This window comes from Danio rerio, chromosome 16 (genome assembly GCF_049306965.1).
Source record: "Danio rerio strain Tuebingen ecotype United States chromosome 16, GRCz12tu, whole genome shotgun sequence".
NCBI lineage: Eukaryota > Metazoa > Chordata > Actinopteri > Cypriniformes > Danionidae > Danio > Danio rerio.
In genome coordinates, this window is record NC_133191.1 from 10,072,688 (window position 1) to 10,093,267 (window position 20,580).

At 36.2% G+C, this 20,580-nt stretch overlaps 1 protein-coding gene across 1 annotated transcript; it reads right to left on the bottom strand.

Annotated features, from left to right (window-relative positions):
- Nucleotides 1–278: 278 nt before the first annotated feature.
- On the bottom strand, nt 279–16,438 carry colec10 (collectin sub-family member 10 (C-type lectin)). The gene is given in 6 exon segments (NM_001289988.1): nt 279–1,173; nt 2,790–2,885; nt 3,018–3,071; nt 10,396–10,467; nt 11,314–11,385; nt 16,255–16,438. Coding segments are annotated over 6 exon segments (816 nt in total). The 5' UTR covers nt 16,370–16,438; the 3' UTR covers nt 279–766.
- Nucleotides 16,439–20,580: the final 4,142 nt, after the last annotated feature.

Consider the following 20,580-nt stretch of genomic DNA (forward strand, 5'->3'; position numbering starts at 1 on the left):
ACTCCTGTGTTAACTGTTGCTTGCCTCACCATTCTCTGCATAATGAAACTTGTGTTAGGATCATCAGTTCCTTGTCCGCGTCCCATTTCACATTACACCGCCATTATGGCCCGTTGTTTTTTTTTTTTTGCCCACCAGCCTTTGCACAGATCACATGACTGAAAACTATTAGTTGGATGAATATACCAATGCATTCACACATTAGTCAAAAGAATAAGAAAGTGCTTTTTTGATGTGCACAGTGACTAAATGATGTGAAAGTTGAACAAGTAGTTTTAAGAATTTTATTTAGGATCTGACACTTACAAAAACTGTAAAATCTACAATAATTTCAGTCTAATCAGTAGTGTATAATAATAATACTGTACACAATAATATATCAATAAAAACAACAAAAAGTAAAACACTAATCGTGTATACAGCTTAACATAAAAAATGTACAATTTCTGTGTAATGAAAATACAGTTGTTTACTGTTAGTTCTTGTTTTAAGGACTTTAGTCATTGTTTTAAGTACATTAGCTTACATTAACAGGCACACATTTGGATTTTAATAAAACATTTAATATGGTTGAAAATAACATTAAATATGCTTCATTTCTGTACAAGTATTATTCATTCTTACTTCATGCTAGTAAATACATAACTAACATTAGCTAATCAAACCTTATTGTAAAGTGTCACCTTATTAATGTTTTTATTTTTATTATTATTATTGTAAACAACAATAATAATAATTAAGGGTTTTCACTATGACCTATGAATCATCACACGATTGAATTTTTTGTAGTGTCATTGTTTTTTACAAACTCACATATATAGTACTGTGTGGCTCCACAGTCTACCTGGCTCAAGGCTCCTGTTCTACCAAGCTGCACACAGTCACCTTTACCACTGTCTGCCCCCTGAATTGCCCAAGCTGTGGTATTTAAGAGAGGGTTACCATTCAAGTACATGTACCCCACCTCTGTTACCCCTGCCTGTAATCTTATAAACACGTGATTAAGATCAGCCTCTCTGATAAAGTTGGCCAACAAGTTGTTTTTCTCTTCGGTCCTGGACATAGCAAGAGTCCCACCACGCAACTTGCAGTTCAAAAGTGACTGTTGATACGTCCGCGCTTCCGTAACAAGCAGGTAAAACATGTTCTCAGTCTCCCTGATACCTAGAACCACTTTAAAAGTAATTGACAAAACATAACAGTAGTTAGTGTCTTGTAAACATTTGTGTGTGTTTTCAGTGAAAACAATTGTGACATGCAATAAGGAGTGGAGATGTTGGTAAGCTCATCTACGGTTATTAATACTGTTAATTTGTCCACCTGAGCCAAAAATAGCCTTTTCATATTGTATAAACACATTAAATACTTTGATAGTAGTAACTTATCAGGTATTGCAAAGATAGACGATAGATAGATAGATAGACAGACAGACAGACAGACAGACAGACAGACAGACAGATAGATAGACTGCAAAATCCAACAGTCAACTTTATCAAATAAAATGAGTGTAGTTAACTCAAAATTTACTGAATGTTAATTCTACTCATTTGAAAAGAGTTTTGCACTCAGTGTTGAAGGTAATGAGTCAATTAAATACTTCATTACTTAAATTGAATAGGTTCACAGTACCCATATAGATTACTTTTTTTTTTTTAACTCTGTTAAAAAAGCAATCTGTTTTCACAAATGGTTTGAGTTGCCTTGACTTATTGGTTTGGGCTCTCTTCATTTATCAGGTTTTACTGTGCTTAAATTGTTTCGTTTACTCAAATGGAGTGAGTTCACAGTACTCATAAGAATAATTTTTTTTAACTTAAATGGTTTGTTGCAATCAGTTTCCTCGAACGGTTTGGGTTACCTTAACTTTTTGGGTTTTACAGTGTAGATAGATAGAGTTCAAATGCAAAAACCTTTAAATGCCATCTGAAATGTTCTTCTAAAATGAGAATTTTTATCAGGCTCCTATGTGTAGGTTCAGTAATTTTAATTTTATGGCAAAAAAGTAAGTTATTTCATGGTCTTTAAAGTAAATTAAATCAACATATACAAAGAAGGCTGAGAAAAATGTTCATTTTCAACAGAAGTTTCAGCCGGCACTTAAAGGTTTTTGCATCTGAACTCTTCATACATTAGATAGATAGATAGATAGATAGATAGATAGATAGATAGATAGATAGATAGATAGATAGATAGATAGATAGATAGATAGATGGATGGATGGATGGATGGATGGATGGATGGATGGATGGATGGATGGATGGATGGATGGATGGATGGATGGATGGATGGATAGACGGACGGGCGGGCGGGCGGACAGACAGACGGGTGGATGGATGGATGGATGGATGGATGGATATATAGATAGATAGATAGACAGACAGACAGACAGACAGACAGACAGACAGACAGACGGGTGGATGGATGGATGGATAGATAGATAGATAGATAGATAGATAGATAGATAGATAGATAGATAGATAGATAGATAGATAGATAGATAGATAGATAGATAGATAGATAGATAGATAGATAGATAGATGGATGGATGGATAGACAGACAGACAGACAGACAGGTGGATGGATGGATGGATGGATGGATGGATGGATGGATGGATGGATGGATGGGCGGGGTGGCGGATGGACGGACGGACGGACAGACGGACGGGTGGATGGATGGATGGATGGATAGATAGATAGATAGATAGATAGATAGTATGTTTGAACATTTATATAATGTCCACCACATTACACCACACGCAAATCTGATTAATTCAACACACAAGTCTCACCTTTCTTTATAAACTTGATGGCGTTTTTCACTTTGCTTATACTGGCGTCCATCTGTCCAATCACTTTTCTGTACTTCCCACAATCACAAACTGAACCTGTCACACAAATTGTACAGTCTTTAGGCAGTGTTAGATCATCTGTAATAATAATTATGAAAATGTTTGTTCACTGATGTTTATGTACTGTAGATAGATGTGTTACAAAATCAGAAAACAGGTGACATTTACCAGGTTTTCCTTTTAACCCTTGGATTCCATCAGTTCCTTGTTGTCCCTTGTCACCTGTTCATTTAATTAAAACACACAGTCAGCCACAAGTTATTGAAGTTTTCAACAAGTGCTAAGACTCCATTCTACATTTACATTTAGTCATTTAGCAGACGCTTTTGACTAATGACTCCATTCTCTCAACCTAATTTTCAATGGACTCTACCCATATTTATAACACCACATACTTCCAGCATAACTATAAACAAGAAATATGCACAGGTGCACAGAAGTCTGATACAAACAAGGTAGAATAGAGGAAGTGTCGTCGAGGTCAGATCTGTCAAACCAGAGAGGTTTTTTTTCCATTGCCTTTGATGAAGATAAAGGCTAAGCTCAGCATAATGACAAATTAAAGGTCATTAAACGTTATTTCTCAAACTGTGTAATTCAGATAAAACAAATGTGCACACAAAAATGTGTATATACCAATCTTCCTGATTCAGTCGCAAATGATTTTGATTTTACTGAGGCATTCCGCTTGTCAAAATATAATACTTGTATAGTTCCAGTTATAGCAATCGGTTATACCAGTAATCTAATAAAAAAGTGTACAAGGTATACAGTAAATATGCTTAACAAATGTTATTTTGTAAAATATTATATGTTTAATATTAAAAACTCAGTGCAAGGGGTTGTAAATTGTATTTAAAACATGATTGGAGTTTGTTATTATCAGTTTGTTATTATATTTCTCTATTCTGCCCTAGAATAAACTAAACAAAATAATTCTGAGCCAGAAATAGAAAATATTCAGACTAGGTAAAAAGGCAATACAATGAGACAGAGGGAGGAGACAGAGGCAGATATGGAAGATATGGAGAGTGAGGAATCCGCAGCCACAAGGGAGAAAGAGACAAGAGACTTTAAGTTTTTGCTTTAAGATTCTTTAAGATTCAGCACATGTAAAGGAATACAATATTATGTACAATGGGGTTTTCAGGGTTAAATTAATTTTCAGAAGGACACCGTTCTCCAATATTAGCATTCCCAAAAGATGAACACGAAAGTTCTTTTAGAGACCGTGGTATAAAAAACACCTGGTTGGAGAATTCTCTTGAGAGTGTATCGTTTCTGCTGGAGGCATTTCAGGAATGATAAAAAGTATAAGAGCAGGACAGGCTGGAACTTAGTAGGGGAAAGTCTGTGGAAGCAGGCTAAAGGGAAAATGAAAGATTACACCAGGACAGTCACACAGGCTAAGCATGATTTGGTTGTCCATAAACAAAAGGTATTGGATAGAACTTTGGAAAAGGCTACATTTGAAATGCAAGCAGCCAAAGACAGAGAAAGGCAGAGAGAAACAAATATTTTCATTCAAAATGATTATTCGATTGCAATTTTGTATCAGAACAAAGTATATATGTTCATGTTTGTCTGTCTTTCCTTATCCCAAGATTCAGATAATCTTGGATCTGACCCTTATCCAGAGCAGATGGTTGTCGTGGTCATTGATAAGCTCAAGTCTGATTTCTGCAAAGACCCCAGCAACAGACAACCTGCATTCATCCTGTTGGCTAGATCGCTTGGTGACGTAATTGGACCTGCACCACCCTCACAATGGATGCTCATCATTCTAAAGCACGCTGAAGACTTAAGGCTGAATTACACTTCTGTGTTGAGTGATTTCCGTAACCCACGGTGCATGACTTGGAGCTGTGCATTTATTGTTACTCCCCTCGAGATGAAACAAAGGCTCAAGTCGTTCTTGATTTTAACTGACATTTATTCGGACACGAGCCTGTAGTATGTCTTGTACATTCTAGCCTTGCACTCCTTTATGTCCCAATATTGCCGTCAGAACTATGAAAAGAATTACATAAACTTCAATTAACCCCTTAAAGGTGATGTTGCACGTAATGAACAACATACATACAACCAAAAGATAAAGTGCACATTCAACATGTAAAGAAATACACTTAATTGGCTAATTATACATTAACATACGGACACATATTCATACATGTTCACATATGTTAACACCATACGACACATACCTCATTGGCCTCTCTAACTCAAGAGGAATAAACTTGAAGGGTTGCAGTTTCTCTTAAACAAACTTCTTTGCACTTCTTAATCCTTAAAAACGTGTTTTAGCACAGCACCTTGTGGCTGTACCACTTGTAGTGCAACGGAAGAATATCTTGATTGAACAATGAAATAATTCCCAAGCTAAACATAACAAGAAAAGGTTCCCCCCTCCCCTTATAGTTTTAGTTAAATAACTTTAAATGAATTCACATGCATTAATAACAAATATACATTACTTATTTATTCTAATGATTAATTTGAACATTTTAACTATTTATTGACTTTTTTAATGTAAAGTTTATGTTTATAGAGTGTAATATATAAGAATTGCTTCTGACGGCAGCTACATTTATACTTCTGCAATTTGTTTGTGTTGCTCTTATACTTTCGAAACTCTAGTTGGCAGTAAGGCTTCTAGGTTTCTTTGTGGGTGTTTTGTTTATACTAGAAATACCTGTAATGTAACTTACTGTACAATTAGCTGTACAATTACTTAATTAATTCAGAGGCGGGAACTGTCGGATGTGCAACAACTTTATTCAAAAAGCAAACAAAAGTATCCATCTGAAGCTCTTCTACGGACTGGACACTTGTTAAAGACTCTTGCCAACAGGCTCGCTCCTGTCCCGTGGCTCTCTGCTCCACCCACACTTTTCAATGCTACCAAGCCTGCATTATGCATGGCCGCAATGAATAGTTACATTTTTTGAGAGGTGTGCGTCAAGGTCGGTGTCAAGCACAGCGAAAGTTATGCAACCCACGCTAGACCATCTGCAGGCAATTGACGCTGAAGTATAAATCAGACTTGGAGCTCTATGCACAAGCGAAACACAGAAACAAAGCGATATGCGGCCAATCGTTTTTAAGGAGAGCTGGTGACTTCTTGTGACATCTGGCTATGAGTATAGGTAAAGATCTTTTAGCTCCTACACCAATTGGTTAAATCTCCGGGCTGTAAACCTACAAAGATTGGCATTTACAGCAAATTAATAGCCACATTGACAGAGAAAACTTTTGTTTACTTTTTCATCTCTCTAATTAAGAATTTTATGTATGAAATCCATACATATTAATCTTTTAGCTCCACAATGTTTAATATCAGAAGCAAGAATGCACATTCGCTTTTAGTGAATATCATGATAAACATTACCTAAGCACCATCAATCTGGGAATGCTCATTAGCAACTTCAGTCACCACCAAGCGCGACAGGCAGCTACAACATCTCTGCTAGTGTGAATGAAGCATTAGACTGCCGCTCTGCTCCTTTATGAATGGCCAGAGAACAACCTGTTGTCCCAGAGGAGCCTGGTTTCTCCTGAGGTTTGTTCTCCACTTCCTTTGATTGGGGGAGTGTTATTTCCTTGCCACTGTCCCCTCTGGCTTGCTGTGGCTGATGTAGCTGCTTTTCAGTGGATTTGTCCTTTGGTACTGTCTTTTGTATTACTGTTAACTGTTAATTAACAATTCAATTGAACTGAATTAAAATGAACCAAACTCATTTTAAATTGAAATATACAAGCATTCTACTGGTATAATTCAATTGCAACAACTGTTCTGCATTATTATTTAGCTTTTTACTTAATAGATAAGAGCACTGATGTATCACACATTAACCAGCTGTGCTTTGTGGTGTGTTACAGTATGTGCATAGCATGACCATAAAGAAACAGTTCATTCAGCTCTGCAAAATTCAGTCAAGAGCAGAAGAAAAGCTTGAAACCCTGGTAACTAACTTGCTGAAAGAGAGCTGAATGTCGAGGACATCCATGGCCAGGGTTATTGTGCAGTCAGCATGGCCTCACAAAGGTCTACAGTCCAGAATACAAAAGCAAAATGAAGCCAATATATGTTCACTGATATCCTCATTTCTTGAATCTTGTATTAATGAAGAGTGCAAAGTTTTTACATACACTTTATCAGTTTTTATTTGACCATAGCTGATAAACTTTACACCTTTATTGCCAGCACAACAAAAAGGCATGTCCAGGGATGGATTCTCTTGAGCTACAGAAACTCTCAGACAACTGATAGAGCTGCAGAGAAACTGCCACCCTGACCAATTCCTGAAAGATCTGTCAAAGTCTGAGCAACTTGCTTTGGCTTCCGGGAAAACAAACATGCTATTGGACTGCATAAACTTTGATTTTTTTATTTGCTTTGAGATAACTCCATTATCGGTAGAAACAGCCATTTTAAATGCTCTTCAGTGGTAATTAACACAATCGGAGCTGAAGAGCAATTTAAAGAGATTTACTGAATGCTACCATTCAAGCAGAGACAATAATAATAATAATAATAATTCCTTACATTTATATAGCGCTTTTCTGGGCACTCAAAATGCTTTACACATAGGGGGGAATCTCATCCACCACTAGTTTGCAGCATCCAACTGGATGACGCGACGGCAGCCATTTTGTGCCAGACCGCACACCACACACCAGCTGATTGGTGGAGAGGAGACAGAGTGATGCAGCCAATTACGATATGGGGAGGGTTAGGAGGCCATGATGGACAGAGGCCAGTGGGCAGATTTGGCCAGGATGCCAGGGTTAAACCCCTATTCTTTTTCGAAGGACTTTTTAATGACCACAGAGAGTCAGGACCTCGGTTTTACGTCTCATCCGAAAGATGGCAGTATAGAGTCCCCGTCACTATACTGGGCCATTAGGGCCCACACAGAACGCAGGTTGGGCGCCACCTGTTGGCGTCAGTAACACCACTTCCAGCAGCAACTTAGCTTTCCCATGTGGTTTCCCATCCAGGTCCTGAACGGGCACAGCCCTGCTTAGATTCAGTGGGCGACCATGTGAGAGTTGCAGAGAGCTAGCTGCCGGCAATTGGGATCATATTGCCTGAAGAAACTTCAAGGCAAGCAAGACGACAAAAAGTGCTAAAAAGTTTAACTACTATTCCACATCAGCAACAGAAAACCACCAGCCACAGACTTTAGAGGAATGAATACGAGGAATTATGCATATAACTTTTTTTGGATTACCAGATTCAAGAACTCCAAAGGAAATTTTCAGGTGAAGAGAACGCTGCCAACATTTTGGTTCCACTCCATCACCTGATTGACCCATTAAAAAGAAACTGCAAATTCTCTCTGTGAATTATATGGATAAGCGAGCCTAGATTTCCACAGATTCATACTCACAAAAAATGCACATGCAATGTTGGAAACGTTCAAGGAATTTGAGGCTCCTGTCGATTCCAACACATTTTATGCTGCTTAAGCTCTTTCCAACCCTATTGCCACTGTTCAATACTCAATGTTGAAGCTGGTCAAAACTAAGCTTTGCAGTGTATTCAAAGTAGTCCTTATTCTCTGTTTCTGGCCATCACCGTATAAAAAATAAGCTTATCACAATCTTTCAAGACATGAACAGGTATATTCATTCATTTATTTTCTTGTCAGCTTAGTCCCTTTATTAATGCGGGGTCACCACAGCAGAATGAACCGCCAACTTATCCAGCAAGTTTTTACGCAGCGGATGCCCTTCCAGCCGCAACCCATCTCTGGGAAACATCCACACACACATACACTAAGGACAATTTACCCTACCCAATTCACCTGTACCGCATGTATTTGGATTGTGGGGGAAACCAGAGCACCCGGAGGAAACCCACACAAAGGCAGGGAGAACATGCAAACTCCACACAGAAACGCCAACTGAGCCGAGGTTCGAACCAGCGACCTTCTTGCTGTGAGGCGGCAGCACTACCTACTGCGCCACTGCCTCGCCTGAACAGGTATATTTCAAAACATAAAACAGTACATGGTTTCATTACAGTTTTTCCCAAAATGCTTAGACAATAAAAGTAAAATTTGATACTCCTTTAGTGAAAGCATTCACTCATCAAACTTATCTAAAGAACAAGTCTGCAACACTACAAGCACATAACCCACTATCTGGTTAAATGGTTCCCGACACAGTATCACTTAATCATACATGATTTCAAATTTGGAGGACCATTTCATAATTCACTTTATGAAAGGATGGAAAATATATTATTTACTTAAAAGATCTTCAACTGCACTGCATCTTTCACTTTCAAGGCGGAGTAACTTTTGAACCAGTCTTTCTATAATTACGTGTTTGGATAGAGAATGTTTTCCTAATGATTTCTGTTCACTAACTCGTGTTTTCACTTCATCACAATAATGGATCATTGTCCACAGTTTCCACTATTTGTCCCTGGTGCCACCGATTTCTCAGAGAAAGATCTTCCTTTATCATGACTACATCATTTGCCCTAAAATTGCACCATACCACACGCCACTTTTGCTGCATTGATTTATTAAATTGCCATGTCTACATTACATTATCATGTCTACATCACAACAGGCTGATATGCAAGCTTGCTTTTTTCTGTTTCTTAGGAAGAAGAAATTGTTTGCCACAGACATCCTCTACTGGAAGCTTTGGTAGTCATCCGCAAATAGATAGGGGCTCCCTGATGCCCTCAAATTAGATATAATCCTTTCTGATCCCAGAAATCATGGAGTCTTTGGTCAATGCTTCAATACATAACATATTTGTGCATACCCACGGTTCATACCAACAGTTACCAACATACCAACAGTTACATGCTTTTCATTTAAACATTTATTTGATCGTTTGGACATCAGAAGTTGGGCTGTTGTCTTGTTACAGAATGCAAGACAATTCAGCACAATACTATACTTAAAATGTACAGGACACTAAACTGTATCTATCATTAGAAAACACTGTTTGATTTTAAATAATGTAATTCTGAAGTTATTTTGAAGCTGTTGTTTGATTTTGTCAGAAGAGTGGGGGGTTCTTTTTTTTAAGGTTTTGAGAAAATGAGGGGTAGTTTCAAGACATGTGTTTCATCAATTCAGAAAAACTGTGATATTACAAGAAATGGATGCTATTACAAGCATCCTTTAAACCTGTAATAACTGAGAATGACCAGTAGATGGAAGCAATGCACACTTTTTGTTAGGAATTCCACAGTTATACAAACTCATTTTGGATGGCCAGACAGACGCCACATGAACTCACTACCAAAAAAATTATAACAATAATAATAATAATAATAATAATAAGAAGAAGAAGAAGAAGAAGAAGAAGGAGACGGAGAAGAAGAAGAATCTATTAACTGGTATTTAAATACTTTTCTAAACAAAGACAAGTAAACTGTGAAAGGCATAGACACTATGGAGTTAAATATACTGTGCTGTAAAAGTAAGTGATATACAATACCAGAAATTTTAGTGTTAATGGTGAGAAAATGTGAACACAACATACATAAACAAACAATTCCCAGTCAGAGTCTAACCTCTCATTCCTCTAGGTCCTCTCTTTCCTATTTGGCCAAGCAGTCCTTTGTCTCCATATTCACCAGGGAGGCCTAAAGAAGAAGAAATGCTCACAATGCTTTAACCAAAGAAATCATGCAGATTATTAAAACACTTAATCTTGATGTGTGCGGTTTTGATTAACCGTGGTCACACTTTTTGGGGTTTTTGCCAGTCATACCCAGTGATTCTCTGAAGACTGTCCTGTATGTAATATATTTTAAATGTTACTTGTGGACACACTACTGAAAAAGTTGGCAATAAAGTAACATTCTAAAACCTAATGGTGCTGATGTAAAGTGAAAGAGCAGGCTTCCAGCCTTTCAGGCATCTCTGCTTTTCTTGTCATTCCATTTCCCCTCCCCAACATTCCCTTGGTATTTGTGGCTATGAAAAGTAAGCATGCATGCTTTAAGCAACTTCCCTGTAATGCTGAGGTCAGACTAGAGTTTGAGCATGCGAAATTCTGTCATACAGCTTTGCGAAAAGGGCTGGATTAAACAATATGATTAGATGTTAAAAAAACAAAGCAATTGCTCCATATTTAACATGTACTGAGAGGTCATGTTTGGATCTTCTATTGGTCCCACACAATAATGTTATCAATTTTGCAGGTCAGAGTTCACCAAGCTTGAACTTTCAAATGCAGCAACCCATAAGTCTCAAACTTAGTTCCTGGAGGACCACAGCTCTGAATAGTTCTGCTCCAACCCTAATCAAACACATCGCTGATCCAACTAATCGAGGTGTTCAAGACTATTAGAGACTTTTAGGGTGTGAGTTGGAGGTGGCTGGACGAAAACTCTGTAGAGCTGTGGTCCTCCCGGAATTGAGTTTGGTACCATTTCTTTAATCCATCAATGATTCAGCAATTAACAAACCACCAACATCTCAGAGACCTTGCTTGCCAGATGGGCCGGATTTCCCCATTATTCCCTCTTCACCTTCTGCTCCCTCCTTACCTGGATCACCTGCCAGATGAATAGGCATAATTAGAGACCCTTTAGCAGTAAATTTGCAGACAGAACTATTTAGGATGTATGTATGTATGCATTGTGAATGAAGATCGAGTTGTCAGGGGTATTCATTTAGATTTGTATATTTATCTTTGCTACATGAAGTTAACAAATTGACTTGTATTTACACGTGAGCAATTTCACACATGTAGGACTGTGATATGGCTGCATCCTAGGACTGCTGTAAATAAAGCAGTGCTGACAACCATATGGGGTATATGCCGAAGCATGCTAATAGGACTTTTAATTTGCCAGTAACCTGGATTAAGCGCTTCCGGCGAATTAAATGCCAATGCAAAATCCGGTGCGTTCTCCACTAGCTGAGTGATATCCGATTTAAAGTGAGTCTCAGATTGTACAAGAAGCACTGCATTAAATTACATTTCCCCCGCCATATCTTTATAATATGAGCATTTATTTTACCCCAGTATATTTAATGGAGCTTCTGTGTTAGCCTGCCGATTCTGACGGGCGCGTGCGAGTAAACGGCTTTTTGTCTCGTTTTACGCTTGAGCAACTAAATAAATGCTAAAGTTTATTTAACTGAATGTATTTTAATGACATTACAACATCGATGCTGTATAAGGAACCGTATAAAATGTTCACAATAACAGGTCAACGGAAGTGTATCAGCATGGGAACAACACTAGCTCGGCATATACCCTATTGCAGTGCTCTGAGTGTGATATTGGGTTCATACAACAGTTTGACAGCATAACAAAACAACCTTTAAATCTATAAGATTCAGCAAGAAGCAATTTCTTGTCAATCAGACATGACACGACACAAATATTTAAATACCACAGACATTTAGAAGCACAGAATAGTGCACCACGCTCATTGAAATGGTAAGATTTACAATCTAATTAACGAGCTTATATTAAAACTCTTTAACGTAAATTAAAGTTTACGCTGAGTGGCTGACATTTATTGGTTTGTCGAGCACAGTTCCAACTATCATTTTGCAATTTTACATTTGCTAGTTTCTTCATTTTCAAGATCTGAGGTAAAGAATCTGCTGCTGCTTTCTGTTTGGCAATAAATGTCACATAGAACGGTATTCAAATTAGTAACATTTAACACTGAATAAAGCACATAATCAGCCCCTGAGGTGACCATTTTAATATAGTAGCTTATGCCGCAGTTGCAGCTTCGACATCGCAGAAATAAAAACTCTTCTAAAATAGAAACTTGTGACAGATTGTAAGGACAAAAACTCCTTTGAACATTCATTCATTCATTTTCTTATCGGCTTAGTCCCTTTATTAATCTATGGTTGCCACAGCGGAATGAACCGCCAACTTATCCAGCACGTATTTATGCAGCGCATGCCCTTCCAGCCGCAACACATCCTTGGGAAACATCCACACACACACAGACACTCATACACTACGGGCAATTTAGCCTACCCAATTCACCTGTACCGCATGTCTTTGGACTGTGGGGGAAACCAGAGCACCTGGAGGAAACCCACGCGAGCACAGGGAGAACATGCAAACTCCACACAGAAACACCAACTGAACCAGCTACCTTCTTGCTGTGAGGTGACAGCACTACCTACTGCACCATGGCGTCGCCTCTTTTTAACATGAAAAAGATTTTAAAATAAGGGAGCGGTGTCATGCCCTGTGTAGTTTGGACACGATGTAAATATGGAAATGAAAAATAAAATAAAAAAGTACTTTCTTCCACAACCGATTCACATTTAAAGTCAACCGCGTTTATTGCTTGCCAAACATGTAGAGTTTAAAAGCGTTTCTTTAGTATTTGAATTAATTATTTATCAGAAGTGTAACGTAATTGTATTTGTTTACTGTATTATGTATTATTTTTGTAGTTTTATTTTTGAGTACAAGTAAAAATGAATACTTTAAAATATTACATTTTTAAAGAAAAAAAATACCACTTTATTTACTGTCTAAACATACTCATTTTTGGAGATCTCTTCATTGTATTTTCCTTGGCTATGAACAAACAAAGTTACCTGCACTGATGCCCAGTTTAATTTAGACATTATCGATTCAGCAAATGAGATTTGTTTTAACATTCCATAAAATTGGCCAGCTCAAGGAATCGATGTGATGTTGCACTGCACATTGACATTATGTTCAAAACAATTAAAGTTATCTTAATTTGTGTTGGAACAACATGAAGGAATTGTGTAGAACCCAGCATTTTATAGTGTAGTAGTTTGCTTGTAGTAAACACTTATTTACAAAGGAAGAAACATTGAGACAGGACGAGCCAGAGTCAGAATTTTGGCTCTGCATTTAACCTATTCAAATGTACACTCTGCAGTGAACACACACATACACACCAACTATCCATGGCAGTACTGGAACTCAAACCAGCAACTTTTAGATCATACGTTTAATTCTTCTATGACATATGCGTATACTTTCACTAAACCAGCAGTTTTATACTGCAATCATTATTAGTATACAGTTATTTGAATGATAGTTTTCTAGAAGTCCAAGTCACAAGAAAACGTATAAGTATTTTAGGTTTTGCCAGTTTTGTGGCTAATTCGTACGAATTCGTTTGAGTTCAGTCGTACGAAATTGTACGACTTTAAAAAGGAGGCGTGGCACCTAACCCCACCCCTAAACCCAATCGTCATTGGGGGATGAGCAAATCGTACTAAATGGTACGAATTAGATCGTACGAATTCATACGAATTAGCCACTAAATCAAAAAGTTACGAATTGCCGTGAGATTGTGTTGGATTAGTATGTCATTAAAGACAAAATGTGTAATTTGTAGTAACAAAATTATACTCAGAAATGAATCAGAAACAGTATAGTTATGGTATATATATACACTCATAATTTATTTGTAATGCACTTAAACAAATAAAGTATACTTTGATAGGATTAATCAATCATGTAATGAACTTTCACAGTCATATACTTACACTGTGCTAAGTGTACCTTTTAAATCTCAGGTGTCAAACTCAATTCCCGAAGGGCTGCACAGTGTAGTTCCAACCAACGACTGTAAAAAATATGAATGATGCGTCAGCACCTGGCTCCAACCCTGATTAAACACACCCGATCAAACTAATTGAGTGATGTAGGCTTGATTGATACCTACAGATAGGTGTGATGAAGAACAGCTGGAACAAAACTCTGCAGGGCTGCAGCTCTCTGGGAATTGAGTTTGAAACCCCAGCGTTGTTCCAATTTAGTACATAAAAGTAAACTAAATACCACAAGTTCATTTGAAATATAACTTGAACAAATTAGTTTATCCAAAATAAGAGTAGTTAGCAAAGTTAACTAATTCTTAACACAGTTGAAGTAAAAAAAGAAATTATATATATATATATATATATATATATATATATATATATATATATATATATATATATATATATATATATATATATATATATATATATATATATATATATATATATATATATATATTTTCTTTCTTTTTTACTACACTGGGCCTTGCTAAATTAGAATATTTTAGCAGCTTTTTAAAATAAGAGAAACACATTACTGGTGCAACTAAATTGTACTGCTGTATTTTAAGTTACTGTACGTCACTGCAAGCTATTTTCAATTAACAAAGGTTCAAGACGCATTTAAGTCAATGACTAGCCTTGAGCAAAAGAAGTATAGCAGCACATTTAAGTTTTTATATATAAATCTGTGTATGAAACTTTGCTGTTAAACAACATTTCTTCTTCAGCCATATAGTACAAACAATTAAAAATAATAATAAAAAAAACACACATAATGTTTTGTATCAAGTTTTAAACAAAATATTAGCTCTCCTCTGAGATTGTTTTTATTTTTAGAATATCTTCCAAGTGATGTTTAACAGAGAAAGGATATGATATAATATTAGTATTTCATATAATATATTTTTCTTCTTGAGAAAATTGGCTTTAATAAAAATGATTTTTTTCTATTTTAATTTTTTCAATATTATTAGCCATTTAAGAATTGTTTTATTATAAACTACAGGAAAAAACATTGGTCTAATGACTTGCCTAATTAATAGTTAATTATAGTTCAGTCTTTTGATTACAAATGTCTTAGTTTCTTGCATCATGACACAGAAAAAAGCTGCACTACATTATAAGTTATCTGCAATGTAAAAGATTATTTGTCCAAGTTATAGTAGAATAAGTTATTTGTAGAAATAAGTACAATTAGGGTGTATTCTTGTGCATAGCCATGTTAATCTATTTGCAATATAATCAGCATAAAAATAAATGTATTTCTAATGTTTAAATTTTACTGTGTGCACACGCATGTGTGCGCTGCAAAAAATGCTTTTCTTCTTTATATTTTTTGTCATGTTTTTATTTGTCTTGTTTGATATTTTTGTCAATATCTTTTGCTTGTCTAGAACATGCCTTTTGATTTAAGAATTTCTAGATAGACTAGAAATAAGAAAAAAAAACTCAAAAGAAAGGCATTTTTTGCAGTGTTTGTTTATGTATTAATGTACATTACTATACTGTTATTGTTTATAGCGACAGGGTATAGACTAACATTTTACATTACATTTGTATTTTTACATTTTTGTATGTTAAATAAAAGAACATTTTAAAAATGCTACATTTGGGTTTACCAGCAGGGATTCCTGTGATACAAATTAAATGAAGGATTTCATCATTAACATCTGTGAGAATAACCAACATGCAAGAATTAATAGAGATCATTTAATCACACTAATATTTAGTCATAGTGTAACCATAGCAAATAATAATACTAGTACACTCATACAATATATGATAACACTGCAGTGGTAAAAATGTGGAAAGATGTTGGAAAACAAACAAGCAAGCAAGCAAACCATAATTACCTTTTGTTCCAGGATGTATATTGTTTGAGCAGACTTCGTTTGTTGAACAATGAGGGTAGACATAACAAAGAAATAAGCATAGAAACAGTCTCCTGCTGAAGATATGTCCATCCATGACTTACATTAGAAACTTTGAAACTTGTTCTCAAGAGGAGAGTGAGAAGGGAGTTTACCACATGTTTACCAGACCTTATCATATCTGAGTTTTAGCTTTCAAACAACACTGTCCAGAATGCAGACTATCTCCATGCAGCTCAAGTGAGGAATTTTGTTGTGTGCACAAGTCCTGAAGATAATGTCTGACAGAAATGTTGCAAATCCACATACATAACATATAAAAGATGAAATATAATAATACAATTTGTGTTGAAACTATGAACTGACAGTCAGTATGGAATGTATTGTTCTTGCAATGTGTACAGGCTGTGAATAGCAGAGCATTTATTGCTTACAATTATGTTTTAAGTAAAAGAAAGATGGCTAAAGCAGGCTAATTTAGTGGGATGCTATCAATGATAGGCAAAAAAAATTTGTTTGCAATACATTTTAATCAAGTCCAATTAGCAACCGATGCAATTTACACTCAGTGTTGACATATGGTGGATGCTATTAATACGTTAATGTAAGATAAGTCGTATTTAAACTCAGTGTTACTGGATATTATTTACACTAAATGGGCCTCATTCATCAACCATTCATACAAACAAATCAGTTCTTAAGGCCAGAACACCAAGCCGACAAGCCTGGAAATAGTGAAATTGCTTCTAAAACCAAACTGGTCGACCAGCTAAAACCAGCCAACCAGCTTAGGTTGTTTCAAGTTGTTTTTTCAGCAGGGAGTAATGCATTAGGGGATGTAAAAGGGCAAGTGTAAATGCCCTCTAATACATTCATGGCTGATATAAATGCGATTACTCAGACCACTTCAGGAGGTGGTCTGGGATCCACTCCAGACAAAACTGGACAGAGATAAATGCATTTAGTTGTTGAGACCACATATGTACATTTTTCTCCTCCCAAAATGTAAAAAATAAACTTGTGAAAGCATTTTGAAGGCTATATGACAAAGTCAGATATAACAGCACGAATGCAACATGGAATAAAACACCTCAGATGACACTGTGGAATGTTTATTTTCTTTTATTCATCTATTCATTAATAAACCTATGTTTAGTTAACATCAAATGGCAGCATTGATGAAAGACATGCATAATTGTTATGAAGTTGCATGGTAATGGAAGTTCCAAGTGAAGCTTTAATTAATAGAGAGGATTCACGGCATATGTCAGCAGGCAGGGGTCAAACAGGGTCAAAGGAGTATCATAAAAAATAAATCCACTAGAGTAATTCAATAATTAGTAGAGATGGCTGACACAAAACTGACGTTTCGACATGGTGTTGAGATCCCGAAAGGCAGACGTTTCAAAACATTTCTCTGAAGTGTTTCGAAATACCCAGGCCATGTGACTGATATTTCAGTGAATCAGGGCATTTCACAAGCATTTTGACATTGTGAATATGTGCTTGATTGACAGCATCGGAAACAAAAACATACTCTCATATAACCTCGTGGATAATGTGCTGATATATAGTGCAACTGTGCTGCATGTGTTCCTAGTTGGAATCTTGGCTTGTACAAAAACTTTTTATTTTATTAATGTTCATTTTTTACACATTTATTTACAAAGAGTTTATTCAGATGTCAGACCGATTTTACAAAAAAAAACACATTACAAGAAGAGAACAGTAAAATCTACATTTTAGATGACGGTAGTTGCTTCATCCTGGATTCAAACCCAACATGCCTTCATGCCAGTAGGGAGCACTTATAAAGGGTTTTAATTATTCAATTCGCTTAACAATTTCTTTTACTTTCTTTTATTTTCAGAGCAATATTTGAAAATGACCACTAGGCATCACTGTTGAAATAGGTTTAGAAACATTTCAGCACCTCGACACATCAGCTTCGACTGTTTCAGTGTTTCACGAAGGCTTGCTCTGCCCACCACTATTAATCTGACAGCAAACAATCATACGTGTGTATTAATTTACGAAATTAACAGACTGTAAAGCTGATATTAAAAATTGAATGACTAATAACTTCTTATTATTAAATTCAGATAAAAGTGATAAAACTTGCTTATACATTTACATTTACATTTAGTCATTTAGCAGACGCTTTTATCCAAAGCGACTTACAAATGAGGACAAGGAAGCAATTTACCCAACTATAAGAGCAACAATGAATAAGTGCTGTAGGCAAGTTTCAGGTCTGTAAAGTCAAAGAAGGAAAACATAAGTAATTTTTTATTTTTTTATTTTTTTTGACTACAGTTAGTGGTATATTCAGAGAGGCAATTGCAGATTAGGAAGTGAAGTGGAGACTAAATAGTTGAGTTTTTAGTCGTTTCTTGAAAACAGCGAGTGACTCTGCCGTTCTGATGCAGTTAGGAAATTCATTCCACCAACTGGGCAGATTGAACGCGAGAGTTCGGGAAAGTGATTTCTTCCCTCTTTGGGATGGAACCATGAGGCGACGTTCATTCACTGAACGCAAGTTTCTGGAGGGCACATAAATCTGCAGAAGTGAGAGCAGATAAGAAGGAGCAAAGCCAGAAGTCGCTTTGTAAGCAAACATCACAGCTTTGAATTTGATGCGAGCAGCAACTGGCAGCCAGTGCAAACAGATGAGCAGGAGAGTGACATGTGCTCTTTTAGGTTCATTAAAGACCACTCGTGCTGCTGCGTTCTGAAGCAGCTGAAGAGGCTTGATAGAGTTACCCAAAAACCTCACATGCAAAAACCTAGAACACTGTCTGACCCTTGATGGATACTTAGTTCAGTCCTCATCTTCAGTGAAACATTTGGGGGTGATTTTTGATAGCCACCTGTCATTTAAATGCCAGATTTCAAGCATCTGTTAAACTGCATTTTTTTTTATCTTAAAATGTTGCCAATTTTCTACATATGCTATCATGTCTAATGCAGAAAAACTTATTCACGCTCTCATGAATTTGGTTAGACTATTGTAATGCGTCACTAGGTGGTTGCCCTGTTGGCCAAATTAACAAGCTTCAGCTGGTTCAAAATGCAGCTGCTAGACTGCTTTCTAGAACAAAAAATTATTATATGAATAATATAACATTTCTTATTATAAAATTCACAATTCTTTTTCTTCCGTTCTCCTAACCCCCCTCCCCACCACCACTCAGCTTCCCTCTGCCCGCTCCCCTTTCCCTTTCTTTTATAAAATCCTGCATTTCAGCAAATAAATACTTTTAAGATACTGTGCAGGTACTGTAATGAAAGTATATGTTGTTTATATAGTGTATGTAATCAGTGTCAATGATCAGCAGTTGTCTACGTGTCAGAGTCCATATTAGAAAACTGTTTCAGCTGTGAGGCGCAAAATATGATGGGAGGTGTAGTCTGGGTAAACGGCTGATGGAGCGTTCATATAGCTGGAGTACCCTCTGGTGATTGACTGTAACAATAATGCACTCCTGTTATCTCTGTAAATAAAGAGGAAAAGTAATAGTAAAAAAACTGTTTCTTTCGTTTACACTTTAAAAAATGGCTGTGATTTCAACGGTAAAACAATTTTAAAAATGCTACAGTAAAAATCCGTAATTTGATTAACAGTATGCTTCCTTAATATATACATTGAATAACTGTAGATTGACTTTCCTAGAATTCCCTGCATGGTACATCACTTTTTATGCCTTTTGTTAACATTACAATGGATCTTTTTTGTTGTTTCGCCATTAGTTAAATAGTTGAATTAGAGATTTATTTTACATATAATGTTGATAAACAATGTTAATTTCATGACTTTTATTTTCTGCGTGTTACCATACTGGTGTTTAGTAGCTGTGTGAATGACACTAAGCACCTTCTGTACACTGATACACTTTTCTGCTTGTGGGAAAAGTTGTTTGTGATAAGCATTGGCATATGGCTGTGATAACGTGTCTATCTGTGTACCCAATGTGATGAGTAAATTCTGGTAATTCAAAATACAGACAAATTACCTCTATATTAATGAAATACAGTAGTTTAAGGTAAAAATAATAATTACTTTGAACTGTATTTTTTTGGTAAAATACTGCCAACCACAGCTGCAGTTTTTTTTTTTTTTTTTTTTTTTTGCGGTAAATTTTATTTACGATATATTTTTTACAATGTACAAAGGCACACAAGTGAAGCACAATGTGTCCTGTACCCTAAATGGTCCGTTTGTGATACATTTGATACTATTACTTTTACTTTTTTCAAATTAAAAAGTGAAGTCATGGGTATCTTTTATGAGTGAAAATTTATTTAGGT